This window comes from Eriocheir sinensis, chromosome 3 (assembly GCF_024679095.1).
Source record: "Eriocheir sinensis breed Jianghai 21 chromosome 3, ASM2467909v1, whole genome shotgun sequence".
NCBI lineage: Eukaryota > Metazoa > Arthropoda > Malacostraca > Decapoda > Varunidae > Eriocheir > Eriocheir sinensis.
The window spans coordinates 9487497-9503724 of NC_066511.1; the positions used below are offsets into that span (position 1 = coordinate 9487497).

The following is a 16228-nucleotide window of genomic DNA, read 5'->3' on the forward strand; positions in this document are numbered from 1 at the left end:
ATTTTTTAACATTTATAAAACCCTTGATGAAACGTCTTCCATCATTACGGAAAGCTCACCAACATTTTGTTTGTGCTCGCACCTGTACTCACCTCTACCTTACCTTGTGTTTGTGCTCAGCTGGGTGCACCTGTTCAACAACCTGCTGGTACAGATGGTGCTCGGCACGCTGCTGGAGATGGTGCACAGGTGGCGCATCATCCTCATCTACCTGGCGGGCGTGGCGTGGGGCGCGCTGGCGAACTCCATCTTCCTGCCCACCTATTTCCTGGCTGGGGCGTCGGGCGGCGTGTACGCCGTGGAGTACGCTCATCTCAGCAACCTGGTGCTGGTGAGCTGTTAGATCGGCACGAGAAAAGAGGCTTTGCTTGTCTGCTACATTGCAAACAAGAACCCTTTTCTATGCTCGTTGACACTGTCGAACAGAAAAATTTGGGATTGACTTAGAGGTCGTTCTTTTTGTTTTGTATTTTGTTCAAATTCAGTGTGAATTGTAATATAAGCAGTGAAGGCTTGAAACTACAATATTTCTAATGTCTTGCTCCAAAGACCCATTACTGGGTGTTTGCTACTCTACTCAATGAATAACCAGTTAATAAATCGAGGCCACTATGTCCCTTAACTTGTAGTCCAGCCATTTAATAATGGTCTGAAGGTAATAATTATAATGTATCTGAGAACTCTCCTTCAGTGAGACAAGGCACGTGCTCTTCACAGAACTGGTCTTCGATGGAATACCCGCTGCTGCAGCTGCTTGTGATCCTGGCGGTGATGGCCCTCGATTTAGGCTACGCCATCTGGGACACTTACTCTGCCACAGAGACCGCGGTGAGCATTCCTTTGTTTCGACAGCTTGAGATCAACCAACGTGAACGTAATGCGCTTAACAGTTCTCTTGAGTCACACGTAACTTCAAAGAAAATCGGGTATTAAGTATCACCAAGATCTTAGTATTATAGCATGGTATATTAAAAAAACGTTAAAAAAAATAACATCTTTCTGAAAATCGTTTCGTTTTCGTTTTCGTTCGTGTGAGTCTGGCGATTAATTGATTTTCTGAAGTGTTCATTTGTCTATTAAGAGTTTAACTTTAGTTATCATTTTAAAATAAACAGTAAGTGCTGTGCTCAGTGCTCAGTAAGCGTTTCTTTTTTGACTGATAAACAAGAAGCGGGAGCTCCATTGCCTATACTGACAGATCGTGTATTAAAAACTTAGTCAGTTTATCTTGCTTAAACATTGGGAAAAATATGTTCGGTGACCTGATTTATCAAAAGGTTATATTATATCTCAGAATTCCAGGACTGGCGCGTGGCGGCATACATATAAAATCTTTGAATATATAAGTTTTCGTTGTTTTGTTATTAGTAATCATAAAAATGTTCTTGGCGACAGTTTTCATTATCACAAAAATATTAAAATGACTTTAAAAGTAGGCCTATATAAGATTACGTACAGAGGGCAGAAAAACTGCGACAATCCTAACAATTTCCTAGCGCTAAGGAACAAGAATTTTACTGCATGCAAGTGATATGTAGATACGTACTTAATAATTAAATCTCCCTTCAATTGCTTAAAATCCATGGCTGAGGACTGTATTATCTATGTTTTTTTTTCTAACGACACCAATTATCCCACTGTCTCCTTTTCCTCTTTTTCTCCAAACTATTTTTCCCGTTAACATTTTCATTTGACTCATGGCTTCTTTCTTTCATTCTTTCATCTATTTTTTCCCCTTTTTCGTATCTCCCGTCGCAGACCGGCCACATGGCGCACTTTGGCGGGGCCGTGGCTGGCATGCTAATGGGCGTGGTGGTGCTGAGAAACCTGGAGGTGGAGAAGTGGGAAAACTACTGCCGGTGGACGTCACTGGGTCTCTTCGTGGCCCTGATGGTGTGTGGGGTGCTGCTCCAAGTGTTCCTTCCCATCCCAGAATACTTCCCCGACAACGACTGGTCTTCCATCGCGCAGGACAAGGAAGAGTGGGATCAGGCGCAACAGTGGGGCTAAACTCAATTTAAAGTTAATAGACTGAGTGTTATTCATAATCCCAGTTTTTCTATGGAGACATTTTTTCTGTCCCCTAAATAACTAAATAATATCCTTTCCCACTATCAAGACACCGTTAGTAACTGGTACTGATGTTTCTTCTTGATTTATTCTGTTCTCCATACGAGTACAAAAAGTCGATCTCTCGTGCCGCGTTTGTTCGTGTAGCATGCACAGCAGCCTTCAGGAGTCAACGCTTCGCCTCGGTCTTGGCTTGTGGGAGTAAGGAAGGGAGAGAGAAGGCGTCAGGAGTCACAGGTGTGTTTGGTCCACCTGTGACTATGGGCCAATTTTACAGTCCAATACAGCAAGTTTGTAAGCTCCCCAACCAAACACATAATACGACGAAAATTCCCTGCAGCTCGAGTGTTTTGCGTTGATATAAAAAGGAGGATGAAATTTCAGGAAACTATACAGGAAATCTCTTTATTAGTATCTGGTATTGAGTAGAAAAGACGGATGACTGTGGATAATATGGTTTGGTTTGGGCGCTTACTATGACTCTGTGTTGGACTGTCGAACTGGCCATATAAGATGCACACCAACCCTTATAATTACGTATGCTGTCCTATGTTCATTCACTGTTCGGTCCACTTGTGACTATAACGTATACACCAAGGCTTATGTTGATGCTGGCCTTTGTTCATTCACTGTTCGGTCCACTTGTGACTATAACGTATACACCAAAGCTTATGTTGATGCTGGCCTTTGTTCATTCACTGTTCGGTCCACTTGTGACTATAACGAATACACCAAGGCTTATGTTGATGCAGGCCTATGTTCATTCACTGCTCGGTCCACTTGTGACTTTAACGTATACACCAAGGCTTATGTTGATGTTGCCCTATGTTCATTCACTGTTCGGTCCACTTGTGACTATAACGTATACACCAAGGCTTATGTTGATGCTGGCCTATGTTCATGCGCGGTGTTTCGCCCGATTGTGACTGACTTGCCTACCAAAGCTTTCAGTTACGACGAACGTGATTGTGTTCATTATGTCATAGTTTTAATGGCCCAGCAGGCTCCCGAAGACCGCAAGAATTTCATAAGTACACCAGCTAGATCTCTTTGAATGGCCAATATTTTGATGCATGTAGGCAGCTCTATTTGATTTTCGCTCGCATAACACGATTTTTCATTGATTTTTTTGTTTTGTTGTTGTTGTTGTTGGTCTGTGGTTTGCGTTGTATAAAGCGTGCTCGCCCTGCTGTAAAGGTTTGGTTGGATAATATATTGTGCGTCGCGCTGATCGTGAATCGCCTTGTTTGATCTCGGGTCATTCGGGAACGTACTGTACAGCCACGGAGCCTTTGTGCTATTATAGTTATAAGAATGTTATGTGCCTACCGCACTGTGATTTTATGGATCCATTTGCAGCTACCGTAATAACATTGTTTCTATTATTATTATCATTATAATTACCATTATCATTATTATTTTTTATATTATTATTATTGTTATTATTATCATTATTATTATTATTATTATTATTATTATTATTATTATTATTATTATTATTATTATTATTATTATTATTATTATTATTATTATTATTATTATTATTATTATCTTATTATTTTTTTTTATTATTATCTATTATTATTATTATTATTATTATTATTATTATTATTATTATTATTATTATTATTATTATTATTATTATTATAATTATTATTATTAATATTATTATTATCATCATTATTATTATTATTATTATTATTATTATTATTGTTATTATTATTATTATTATTATTATTATTATTATTATTATTATTATTATTATTATTATTATTATTATTATTATTATTATTATTATTATTATTATTATTATTATTATTATTATTATTATTATTATTATTATTATTATTATTATTATTATTATTATTATTATTATTATTATTATTATTATTATTATTATTATTATTATTATTATTATTATTATTATTATTATTATTATTATTATTATTATTATTATTATTATTATTATTATTATTATTATTATTATCAGTAGTAGTAGTAGTAGTAATAGTAGTAGTAGTAGCAGTAGTAGTGGTAGTAGTAGTAGTAGTAGTAGTAGCAGTAGTGCTATAACTACTATTATCTTTTTAGCTTTTATTGTTATTCATATCATTAAACTATATTGATAATTCTTCAAAATCATAGAATACGATAGTTAGGATGGGAATCCAGCATCATTAATTAGCCTGATCTTCCTGAGGATTTGTGCCAATATATTGCACCACACTGTGAATATTTGCATAGATAAAATTAAAATTTCATGCTGACCATTTTTCTCCCCACTTCGATGGTCACTGGGCTACACATTACTGCAGAAACTCATTAACTTAAAGATATTTGTGAATGCCGCTACTTGGCACACACAGCCATTTCTCAATCAAATGCCTTACCTGACCCTGGTGGTGTTACATTTTTCTTTTTAACGGAACAAAAAGAATAATGCAAACCCACAGTAACGCTGCTCCCGCAAACAAAGGACAAGAGATAAAAAAAAAAAAAAATGTGGTTGAAAAGCTCTTTTGAAACTCTTATCTTTAAGTATTAAATCATAGGAAGAAGGAATTACAGACGGAGGAAGGCTCTTCCCGAATTTACCAGTAAAAGAAATTAAATAATGAAGATGCTGGTCAATTTGGACAATATAAGAATGATACGCGATACATAAGATACATTTATTTCATTGGCCTAGTATACAGAATACATAAATTTACAAGTTTGATACTCTTAGACACAAGTCCATTGACCAGAAAGCTCTTATACGGACCTGTTGCAATAATATTACAGCAAACGTGGTTGAACACAGGCCTGCGTTATATTTACAATAGTCAAGAGTTAGGGAACGTATAATCACATTATATAACCACAAATGAGATCGAGTAGAAAGTATGTGTATGAAAAATACAAGAATCCATTGAATAATAATAAGTAAAACTACGAAAACTATTCCTATATTTTAGATGAGTTAAACAGGAAGTAGACAATACCTTAAGCTTTGTTAAATTAAAAAAAACAGGAGTGTAAAGTATATTCCCCACCATGGAGCAAGTGAAGAAGTTAAACGACACACACACACACACACACACACACACACACACACACTACGTACTGTATGTTCCCCGTCCCGTCAGTGTCAGGGAGGAGGAGCACACCTTGGTTGGTTTGGCAGCGGACAGTCAGTGTTGTGGGTGAGTCAGTCACGTGGGGGGAGCAATGAGGCTGGAGGCGGTGAGGATATTTTTAGTGTGACACATTCCCTACCTGACACGAGTGGAAGCTGCGAACTCAAGCGGGTGAGAGACGTGACTGTTGTGGTGGTGGTGGTGCGGCGCGAGGAGGGCGGAAGACAAGAGCCAGACAGCAGGGAGCGAGGGCAGTAAAGTCGCGGAAGGAGAATAGTTGGAATAGCTCATTTCCCTTGCGTAAGGTGAGTGTGGCTGCGGTGTCAATGATCATGTGGAGAGAGAGAGAGAGAGAGAGAGAGAGAGAGAGAGATGGGAGAGAACATGCTCGTAAATTTCATCAACGCTATCATTGTCTTTCTTGCCGAGCTTTGATCTTTTGTGTTTTATTTCACCTGCAGTTGCCAGATATTTAAGAAGCATGGCAATATGATAGGTAAAATAGGTCTAATTTACTCGCAAGCTCACACACAAAGATCAAGCCAAAGAAAAAAAAATGCATCTGCTACTGGATATCGTTGCGGAAGGTTAAGAAGAAGAATCGTATCTTCTTTGATTTTACGATGCTTGAGAGAGAGAGAGAGAGAGAGAGAGAGAGAGAGAGAGAGAGAGAGAGAGAGAGAGAGAGAGATTTGATTTGATCAATTTATTACGCCCAGGGGGCGTCAGACAAGTACAAAAATAGTGAAATACTACAATATTGTGTAAACATGAGACAAAGTTTTACGATAAACATGGACAAAATAAAAGTGAATCAGGTACACATCAGGGTACATGGGAGACAACAGATATCCATTAGCTTACACACACACACACACACACACACACACACACACACACACACACACACACACACACACACACACACACACAAAGAAATAAAGAAACAAATGCAGAATTTCTTCAGTATCCACCAAAGTGTGGATATTGTACAAGAATTTCGTCCAAAATGTCATCCTTTAACAAATATTTACAAAGATTGAACAAATCTTGGTCCTGTGGCAGCAGCTGCCGAACAACGGGACATTCTAAGCAATAGTGACGGATATGTAGTATTGGCTGCCGGGAGGTCGCACAGTCTGCACGAGGAGTGATGAAGTGTACATTCACCGCCTGTGATACCTGCCACAACGGTCGGTACCCCAGCCTTAGTCTGGCGCTCACCATATTGTGTCGTCGCACCATGAGTTCGTGGCGACGGTACTTGTGGGTGTAGTGAACAAAATGTTTATAGTGTCTTATGGAAACACTGTCGAGGCGACAGTGTTTCTTCGTTGCACTACTAAGGCATGCGAGGCAGAGTACAGTAAGTGTCTATAACACTGAAGAGAGGGTATGGCAGGGACATCAGTATCGTTCAGGGCACAAGCAACCTTTGCTAGACTATCTGCAGTGTCACTGGCCGCGAGTCCAACATGAGAGGGTATCCACAGGAAAGCTATCACAAGGGAACAATCACGGGCTATGACTAGCTGATGACTACACTGACTACACTGAGGCACACTGGTCGCGGAGAGAGAGAGAGAGAGAGAGAGAGAGAGAGAGAGAGAGAGAGAGAGAGAGAGATGCATAAAAAAATATATATTAAAGTCTTGTGGAAAATCCTTTAAGTAATTACTACAAACTTCAAATAATGATTCCAAGTATCAGCAGCCCCGCAAAATTCCGACAACCTATTTACATAAAGAAAAATGTGATAAGCATAATTACGTTTATATTCGTATAGGAAGAAGTTACGATTCACCTCAATACTTATAGCAATATTAGCATAGTAGTAGTAGTAGTAGTAGTAGTAGTAGTAGTAGTAGTAGTAGTAGTAGTAGTAGTAGTAGTGGTGGTGGTTGTGGCGGTGCTGGCAGTCTTTGTCCCACCAAAGCCTTAGCAACAGGTGGTTTATAGAAGCAGGAGCAATATTTACGAAGCCAGGTAGGATGGGATGACGGCCCAAGGTTTATAAGCAATGTGTTCCGATTAGTGTAGTGCATCTAAAGGGTATAGAAACAACAACCAGGAAGTAATTTGGAAGAGTTGAAAAGGTGCATTCTTCAATGATTTTCCCCAAGGTCACCCCTACACTGCCTGCTTGAGGCCAAATGAACGACCATTGAGGAAAAAGAGCAAACACCTCAGACATGAACCTCTAAGTGACAGTGAGTGAGTCACATGAAAGTTTTTGCGTTAGTGTAGCTGTACTTGCATTTTACTGTGATTTGAATTAAGTGTATTTTGATGATCAGGGGTGCTTGAAAGATTGGTACTATAACAAACAGTAAACATAGTCTCGGAAAACTAAACACACACAGTCCCTTGATGCCTCCTGACGTACAATGAGTCTACGAAAAAAATAACAATGGAAACATCGTAAGGCCGGCCACAGTATTAACAACAACACGTTAATAACAATAAAACCAGCAGCAGCAACAGTAACAATAGTATCAGTAGTTAAAATAGAAGTACAATATAGCAGTGACGGCCAGTACGTAATTAGTTGTTGTAGAGAGAGGACGAAGAGGAGGAATCGTACTATGATTAAATGGAGATGCATTTGGAAGGGAACGAATAAAGATGGCAATCATCCATCCTCGGCAAGGATGGTAAACAGGAAGACAGGGTGCGAGGGTACGAAAGTGTTTATTAGTGTGACGGGCCCCCCACTCCTCCCCCGCCATCTCTCTCTCTCTCTCTCTCTCTCTCTGTGTGTGTGTGTGTGTGTGTTTGTGTGTGTGTGTGTGTGTGTTATATGCTATTTCATTTGAGTAGTTTTGTCATAACCCCGTTGAAGCTGAAGACCAAAATTGATTAGTATTACTTAACGATATTTTCTTCATATGAATCGTGCAGGGCAGATGGCGCTGGACAATGGCTTCACGACCGCTCCTAGACCCCCGGGACCCGCCAGTGTTTGCCTCCTTGGCCGCTCACGGTGGGTAGGTGACACACACACACACACACATACACACACACACACATACGCGTCAAACATTCCATTATCATTAATAGAGTCCTCTCCATTCCAAGTGTGTACAATATAGTTTTTCATCTCTTATCTACCAGTTCTTTAACCTGATTTTCTTTTCCTTCCATCATGTTTTTCTTTTCTTTTTTCTTTTTCTCTCAATTTCGAGTGTGTACAGTATAATCTTCTCAAGTTTTTTTTTATCTATATCATGTGCCAGTTCTTTAATTTGCTCTTATTTACTTTCATTCATATGTTTTTAATTCGTTCCTTCTTTGATCAATAGTAATAACACCTCTCCTTTTCCTTGCCTCGCTGCTCAACCATCAAAATGCGTAGTTATTTGTCAGGTGTCAGGTGGAAATGGAGTTTTTTTTATCTATATCATATACCTTTTCTTTATCTGCTTCTGTTTCCCTTCATTCATCCGTTTCTTTAGTCCGTTCCAGCTTTGATCAATACCAACAATACCTCCTTTCCCTTGCCTTGCTGCTCAACCACCAACATACGTAGTTATTTGTCAGGTGTCAGGTGGAGGAGGAGGTTTTTATCAATATCATATACCATTTCTTTTAACTTGCCATTATTTACATTCGTTCATCTTTTCTTTTAATGTGTTCCTTGCCTCGCTGCCCAACACACGAGCTTCTTTGGCAGGCGACGGGTGGAGGTGAAGGTTTTTATCAATATCATATATCATTTCTTTTAACTTGCCATTATTTACATACGTTCATCTTTTCTTTTATTAATTTGTTACTTGCCTCGCTACCCAACACACGAGTTTCTTTGGCAGGCGACAAGTGGAGGTGGAGGTTTTTATCTATTTCACATAAAATTTCTCTAACTTGCTTTTGTTTTCTTTCATTCATCTTTCTTTTAATTTGTTCCTTCTTTGATTAAGAGTAACAATACCTCCTGTTTCTTGCGTAGCTACCCAACTACCTCTCGATTTAAAGTGTGTGCAGTATATTTTAAGTTTTTATATTTATATTTTCTTTCATTCATCCTCTTCTTTACTTCCTTCCTTCCTTGATTAGTATTGGGAACACTTCCTTTTCCTTGCCTCGCTACCCAACCACCAACACATGTGCTTCTTTGGCAGGCGTCAGGTGGAGGTGGAAGTTTTTATCTATATATCATTTCTTTAACTTGCACTTCTTTTCTGTTATTCATCCTTTTCTTTAGTTCCTTCTGTGATTAAACTAACAATGCCTCACTTTCCTTGCCTCGCTACCCAACCACCAACCCCCGCTCTTCTTCGGCAGGCGTCAGGTGGAGGTAGCGGCGCATGAGTTGGTGGGCAGTGCGGAGAGGAGTGCGTGTGTCATCTCGGGCTACAGGGGCGAAGGGAAGTCCAGCCTGGCACGGACACTCCAGCGGCACAAGGGGTTCCAGGTGAGCTAGATACAACAGACAGGTGCAGATTGACAGGTGGCTGAGCGAAGAGAAAGATTGAAGGGTGCAAGGCAGACCGGAAGGCAGACGAAGGGACATCAGTTGGCTTTTTTTTTATTTCTCTCTCTCTCTCTCTCTCTCTCTCTCTCTCTCTCTCTCTCTCTCTCTCTCTCTCTCTCTCTCTCTCTCTCTCTCTCTCTCTCTCTCTCTCTCTCTCTCTCTCTCTCTCTCTCTCTCTCTCTCTCTCTCTCACCTCCATGAGAAAGAGAAAAAATATTGAGCAATCTCAAGTATCATGATGATTATGATGATAATTATTATTTTTTATTGTTATCTATATTATAATTGCAATTAACTAATACTAATGATTGTGATAACAGCAATAAGGATACTACTACTACTACTACTACTACTAATAATAATAATAATAATAATAATAATAATAATAATAATAATAATAATAATAATAATAATGATAATAATAATAATAATAATAATAATAATAATAATAATAATAATAATAATAATAATAATAATAATAATAATAATATCACTACTACTACTACTACTACTGCAACTACAAACAATAACTCGTGGCAGGGAGTCTTCGTCGTGTCCGGGCCTGAGTTGGACGAGGTGGGGATCTGGGAGGCGATCAGTCCCCAGGTCTTCGAGATAACCCGCCGCAGCCTAAAACAAGGTGAAGATTTAATGGAGGAGGGCCGCACGCTCCTTATCATTGATGATTTCTTGCCCCGATGGACTGAGGAGGCCATAGAAGCCTTGCAGAAATGGAGAACAATGTCACTGGTCGTCCTTACAACTCCGGAGTACGCGGCCAAAAGTCAGGAGACCCTGTCAGCGGCGAAGATAGAAGATTGTGGAACCGTGAGGCTGCACCGCTTGGCTTCTCTGGATAAGGAAAAAGCGTTGTCTGTGGCCACGAGTTACCTGACTATACATCAGCTTTCATCGCTTACTGTATGGGTTACAGATAACTGGTGGTGGGCGAATGCGGTGCTGCGGTACAGAGGACTAATCGAACCTTTCTGTGCGGCTTGGAAGTCTGGCCTAATTGAAAATGTCTCCACGGAAACGGGACTTCTGTGGGCGATGATCGATGGAATGACTGGAGCAGGGGACATAAATGAACTACCGGAGGACGGGCTGGCAAGGTGGTGGACTGCACTGGGTGGACTCTGCCGTAGAAGCCTTGAGACTGGGTACCCATTACATGCTTCAGAAGTGGAGTACGAGGCTCGCCGAAATTTCCCTAATGAGTCAAAAGGTGCATCTGGCTTCCATTTGTCCCCTTTGTTCGGAGAGTCTACTGGTTGTTGCGGCAACAGGTGGCTGTCCCTCCCCCAGCCTCTGACTGAATTCTTAGCCGGGTGGAACGCCTTTCATCAGAACTTGAGTGGAACAGCCCTGAAGACTCTTGTCAAGAATATCGCCGAGGAGGATGTGGTGGTGATATATGTTGCTGGTCACTTGGCACGGGCTATTAAAAACGGCGAAACACCCAAGGAGAAGCAGTTGACCAGACTCTTTCGTAATCTTGTTCTTCACATGGACCGTGCAAAGGATAGGTTCGGCTATACGCTAAGGATACTATCTGAAGCTAATCTTCATCCAGAGTTAGTGAAATTCATGGTGGCTGAGATAGACTTCCCGAAGCTGTGGGAAATCGGCGATTCAGCGGTTTTGGTTCGGCCAGTCGAGGCGTTGCTGGAATATGTGCAACCCGTAAAGGCAGAGGTGACCGTCGCCAATGGACAGTCTGCACCAGAGCTGACACAAGTGGTGCGTGTGCTGGCCCAGCGTGGTATCTTCATGTTCCTGGCTGACATGAATCACCTCACTTTTGGACACTCTGTCAGCTCGAACTGGCTGATAGAGACGGTTCAGAAGTACGGTAGGAAAGGGGTTCTGCAGGATTTTATGGGTTGTCTGTCTACACCCTACCTGAACAACCTCGGCCAACACGTGACCACACAGAACCTGGTATGCTTGCGAGTGCGTGTGACAGACTTGCAGTCAGTAAAGGCAGCGTGCCATGCACCGGCAACATTACCTTCGCTCATGTGGCTTGAAATTGATTTTGATCTTCCACTTGACCAGCTACTTGAGGTTGGGGTGCCAAGGATCAACACACCCATGATGGATCTCTCGTTCAGAGGTCTGACAGACGACGACATGCCCCGCTTAGTCGCGTTTCTTGCCACAATCCGAACACGTTATTCTGGTATCCACCTCGTCGAGTCTGAAGTGACTCCTCAAGGAGTGAGAACATTCCTCAAGGGCCTGTATACCAAGACGATAAAAACTTCGGCTCACCCAGACGCTATCTCTCGCTACAGGGCGTGGCGCTACCGCATCATCGGGGAATCGAATTGGAATGAGCTGTCTGACGAGGAAGCAAGACACCTGATTGGACACGACGATCGGCCGCAATACAACGACAACGAGGTGGTGTCGGAGGGCGTGATGGGGGAAAGGGTAGAGGTGCTGACCCTTGCAACCTTCTTACAAGTGTTAGAGGATCCCGTCTGCTTCCGCTATGAGTGTGCAAACTTCCGAGTGGTTAAGAATGTTGACGGCACCGTGGAGACTAAGGAAGTGGGGGAATACTAGGAGGCTGGGAAAGTAGTATGGGTTCACTGCAGGCTACTGTGATCGTGGAAAATGGTGGTGGTGGTCTGAGTCGTGTGAGGTGAAGTTTAGTGTGGGTACTTACGAAAAGCATCACGAACAACAAGAACTTATAAGGAGGAGAAGGAGGAGGAGGAGGAGATAGGAAGGTGACAGTTGGTGGTTTTGATGGAGGTAGTGGTTATGTACTGGGGAAGTGACTGCATATAAAATTGGTGATTTGCTGATTGATTGGTGGTTTACTATAGAGACTTGGTGAGCTACCGCTATTAGGGATCAGTTTGATGGGAGTACCTGTGATGCAAGAGACTCGAGGTGAAGTAGCCAATGGTGATATATGTTGGCAATGTAAGATGTTACCTCTGAAAGAATAAAGGCAACAGGATATTGGGGTTGAAATGAGCGATTAACAAAAAAAATTAAGTAGCGTATAAATTGGAAGCTCTGAATAAATAAATATGCACTTGAAGTAGCTAAGAGGTGTCCTTGTAGTGAGTGGCCCAAAGAAAATAGGAAAAAAAATATTGTTCATTGTTCTGTATATGCATTGCTTTAACACTATAAAGCCTAAGTTCATCTAAGAAAATTACCAATGATATGCTTTAATTCTAAGCTCGATGATAGACAAATGGCAGTAGTAGAGCCTTTGTGCTGACAGCTGAACTGCGTCATCACTGCACATGTGAGCTATTTAACATGTGACATTTAACACTGCTAATGCGCGATGTTAAAATAACAGAGATAACAGGACTGCAGCGGAAATGGGCAGAACTTATATGTATGCATGCTGCACCGCAATATAGAGAGGCCTAAGTAGTAATATGGTTGTGGATTGTAACCTTTTTTGTTATTTTTTACGCTGAAAATGCACAATATTGAATATTTTTGTGACTAGTTTTGTACGCACATAATAAATGTTTGAATGCATTCTTTCCTGTTCCTGATAGTTGAATGAATTCATATATCGATGAAGATTTGGGTACATTTTGAAGCAACAGGAGTCAAGTTAGTTGGTTAATTAAGAGCCAATTAAGACTGTGCAATTTTGATATTCATCATTTACGATACAAAGAAACAGCTCATTCCAGAACTTTTGAAATTAACAGAACACCATATATAGGCATAGAGGGTATAGCTATGTCAAGTTCTGTGTAGCGTGTATTATAGGTATTAGAGAGAGAGAGAGAGAGAGAGAGAGAGAGAGAGAGAGAGAGAGAGAGAGAGAGAGAGAGAGAGAGAGAGAGAGAGATTTACATAGATTTACATAGAAAATCAGACCACACAGACCCCATGGTCCAGACTAGGTGGTCTGTCCTTAAACCTAAGTGATTCTACATTAATCAGAAGGCTCCAAAACGATGCATTTCAACTCTAGTTGATATTAATTATAAGTTGATGGAAGTGACGGTCGAGCTTGTTTTTGAAGGAGTCAATCGTGTTACACTGGACCACTGACGGTAGGAGCTTATTCCATTCTCGCACTACAACGTTAGTGAAGAAAAAATTGGTGCAGTCTGAATTTACTTGTCTACATTTGAGAGAGAGAGAGAGAGAGAGAGAGAGAGAGAGAGAGAGAGAGAGAGAGAGAGAGAGAGAGAGAGAGAGAGAGAGAGAGAGAGAGAGAGAGAGAGAGAGAGAGAGAGAGAGAGAGAATTTGTTGGTGGATAGGCAAACCAAAGGACAGACAGACTGACAAGAACGGCGAAGAAATCATTAACAGTTTCCTATAGTAGCTATCGTAAGTATTGCAGCGCGCCTCGGCTCTGTTGTTGTGGCGCTTGAGATATTCATTTCTTATTTTGTTTGAAATTATTTAAAGGTAATCATTTTAAAGGTAAGGTTGGGTGCATATGATATAATTGTGCGTGGCCTCGGTGCTCATCTTCGTCACATTAGCCCTTGAGCCTGTGGTAAGAGAGAACCCGTCACCCCGGGATACAGGGCCGGGCCGGTGTGACATCCAGGTTACCACAGTTTACCTTCCTCAGGTGCTACCCATTTACCGACCAGCCCAGAATGGTGGATGAACAGCTGGGTGAACTGTGTACAGACTACCCATGCAGGCCAGGATTGGAACCCGGACCCGCTAATTAGTTGCTCAGGCACTTGTATTTTGACAGATTTCTGGAGGGTGTCATAGGTTCATGAGATAGTGTGTGTGTGTGTGGGGGGGGTGACGAGCGAAGCGAGCATGCATGCATAGCATTGGGATATAATAAAGAGCACTTTTAGGGGCATTTTGCGGCGGATGCAGAAAACATTTGGGCTACAGCCGCCCTTCCCCCCGAAATCACGGCCCTGCAGTTAATCTAATAGTAGCGGGCTATTTTTTTATAGGCACGCTAACCATTGCACCACGGATGATCGAGCCTACGGTACAAATTAATGATTAATTAACCCGGTAGCAGCGGGGATCATGTGTCTTAATGGTCCCTCTAAGCGAGAAAAATGAGAAAAAATCATCACTCACAGAAACCACTTCATAATATATATCAAAGCATTTGTGATGAGTTTATGCATCATCTATTTTGGGGGTTTAAATCATGGCACAAATTTGGCCCGTCGCTGCTACTTAAGGTAAAACCACAATTAATTTGGCCCGTCGCTGCTACCGGGTTAAGTGATGCGAAGAATCTTTAGAAATATCAAATATGTTATAGATTTTAGTATTCATTTTTTAACATTTTGCCGTGACTTTACAGCATTTAAATACAGCATAGATGAAGGTATGAAAAAAAAAATATATATAATTGTATCCCCATTGTAAAGGCGGTCATTGTTGTGCCGCCCGCCACCTGTTGCTGCCGCCGTGTGGGCCTGTTAGTGATGCTGTCCGCGGCCCGCCCGTCCTGAACACACCAGCCAAGGAGCCGCTGATAAGGTGAGATAGCAAGGTCATGTGGTCAAGGTCGCTGTGCTGGTGTAATAGTCTCAGCCTAGTGCCGGGAAGGTTGTTTTCGCGTCTCGCCACCTGTCATTTCCACCTGGCGGGGCACACCTGGGCTGCCCTCACACCTGCTGACCTGGATCTGGACGATAATGCGCAGGGCTCCCGTACAGGGGCATAACACGTATGACCCGTGTGTTACCTGGCTGGCCACCCCCGCCGTGATGCATCCTAGCCTTCAGTGAACATGGGGGATAGATAAAAATATCTTGTTAAATGTTAGTATTATTGAACAGTTTTTGAATGAAGCGCTGAGGTGTAGTTGGACTGACTACTGAATGAGGCAAGATATTTGGGTATTTGTGGAGAATCGCTCCATGCCTTAAAAAAGACAACATTTTGCATCTATATTTTAGTTTTAAGGAACAAAATACATGTCTGAAGCATAACATGAAGTGTGACTGTATCAAAGTAACCGAAAAGGGGCATAACTCGAAAAGTAGACATTTGCGACGGAAATGAGGTACAAAATTGTGCAATTCACTACATCTATCACCAGAAAAATATAAACCACATGAGAAAATCATTGGTTGGGTGAAACCATAAATTGTCCAAATATTGTTCCTTTCTATCATCAACTCATATATTGTTGTCGAAAAAAGTAAATGGCTGCATCTCAATTTTTTTTTCATTATAATAATTTCCAATGCACAAATAACATAGCCCAACTTTTCTACTTCACAGTCACATATAATATTGCACTATATATACTTCAATAAATGTAGGCTAGACTAATAAGTTCAGTGACTCATTTTTTCCTGTTGCGAACACTAGGCCAACACCACCACCCGCCTTCACTTGTGTCCGTCTCACGCTGCCATGGATGTGCAAATTCCATCAGTTTAGCGGCCAGTTTCTTACCTGGATTTCTTACCTGAATGGGAGCACGTCCCATCCAAAAGTTGTGCGATGTCTCCAACCAAAACTGCAGCTGACGGTTTTCATGAAGATGTTCAGATGGTTGGCTAATATGACATCGCGAGATGACATGGACAACTTCTATTTTCAAGACACAATCAGTATCAATAA

The 16228-nt window shown here is 41.2% G+C and overlaps 3 protein-coding genes across 12 annotated transcripts in view; all 3 read left to right on the forward strand.

Moving 5' to 3' along the window:
* Positions 1 to 3458, forward strand: part of LOC127004796 (rhomboid-related protein 1-like) — a 9168-nt gene extending 5710 nt beyond the window's left edge. For all 7 annotated transcript variants that reach the window (XM_050872949.1, XM_050872939.1, XM_050872988.1 and 4 more), the window contains 3 exons: positions 121 to 331; positions 718 to 828; positions 1759 to 3458. In XM_050872949.1, the coding sequence (XP_050728906.1) occupies positions 121 to 331; positions 718 to 828; positions 1759 to 2010 (574 nt within the window). In that variant the 3' untranslated portion in view covers positions 2011 to 3458. The remainder of the gene's footprint in view (positions 1 to 120; positions 332 to 717; positions 829 to 1758) is intronic.
* Positions 3459 to 5299: 1841 nt separating this feature from the next.
* On the forward strand, positions 5300 to 13179 carry LOC127004822 (uncharacterized). 3 transcript variants are annotated; one of them, XR_007758033.1, is made up of 4 exons: positions 5300 to 5494; positions 8091 to 8172; positions 9471 to 9600; positions 11961 to 12103. XR_007758033.1 is itself a non-coding variant. In XM_050873006.1 (4 exons), the coding sequence occupies exons 2-4, from the start codon at positions 8109 to 8111 to the stop codon at positions 12232 to 12234; spliced, it is 2232 nt and encodes a 743-aa protein (XP_050728963.1). In that variant the 5' UTR covers positions 5300 to 5494; positions 8091 to 8108; the 3' UTR covers positions 12235 to 13179. The 3 variants fall into 3 exon arrangements, 2 of the variants coding, with proteins under 2 accessions (XP_050728963.1, XP_050728958.1); XM_050873006.1 differs by having other exon boundaries at positions 8091 to 8176; positions 10201 to 13179; XM_050873001.1 differs by having other exon boundaries at positions 10201 to 13179.
* A 1796-nt stretch (positions 13180 to 14975) lies between these two features.
* Positions 14976 to 16228, forward strand: part of LOC127004836 (ras-related protein Rab-43-like) — a 56465-nt gene continuing 55212 nt past the window's right edge. Inside the window, exon 1 of one of the 2 annotated variants that reach the window (XM_050873016.1) lies at positions 14976 to 15133. The gene's annotated coding sequence lies outside the window, so the exon portion shown is untranslated. Of the gene's footprint in view, positions 15134 to 15205; positions 15418 to 16228 lie in introns of those variants that run through there. The other variant, XM_050873018.1, reaches the window with a different exon arrangement.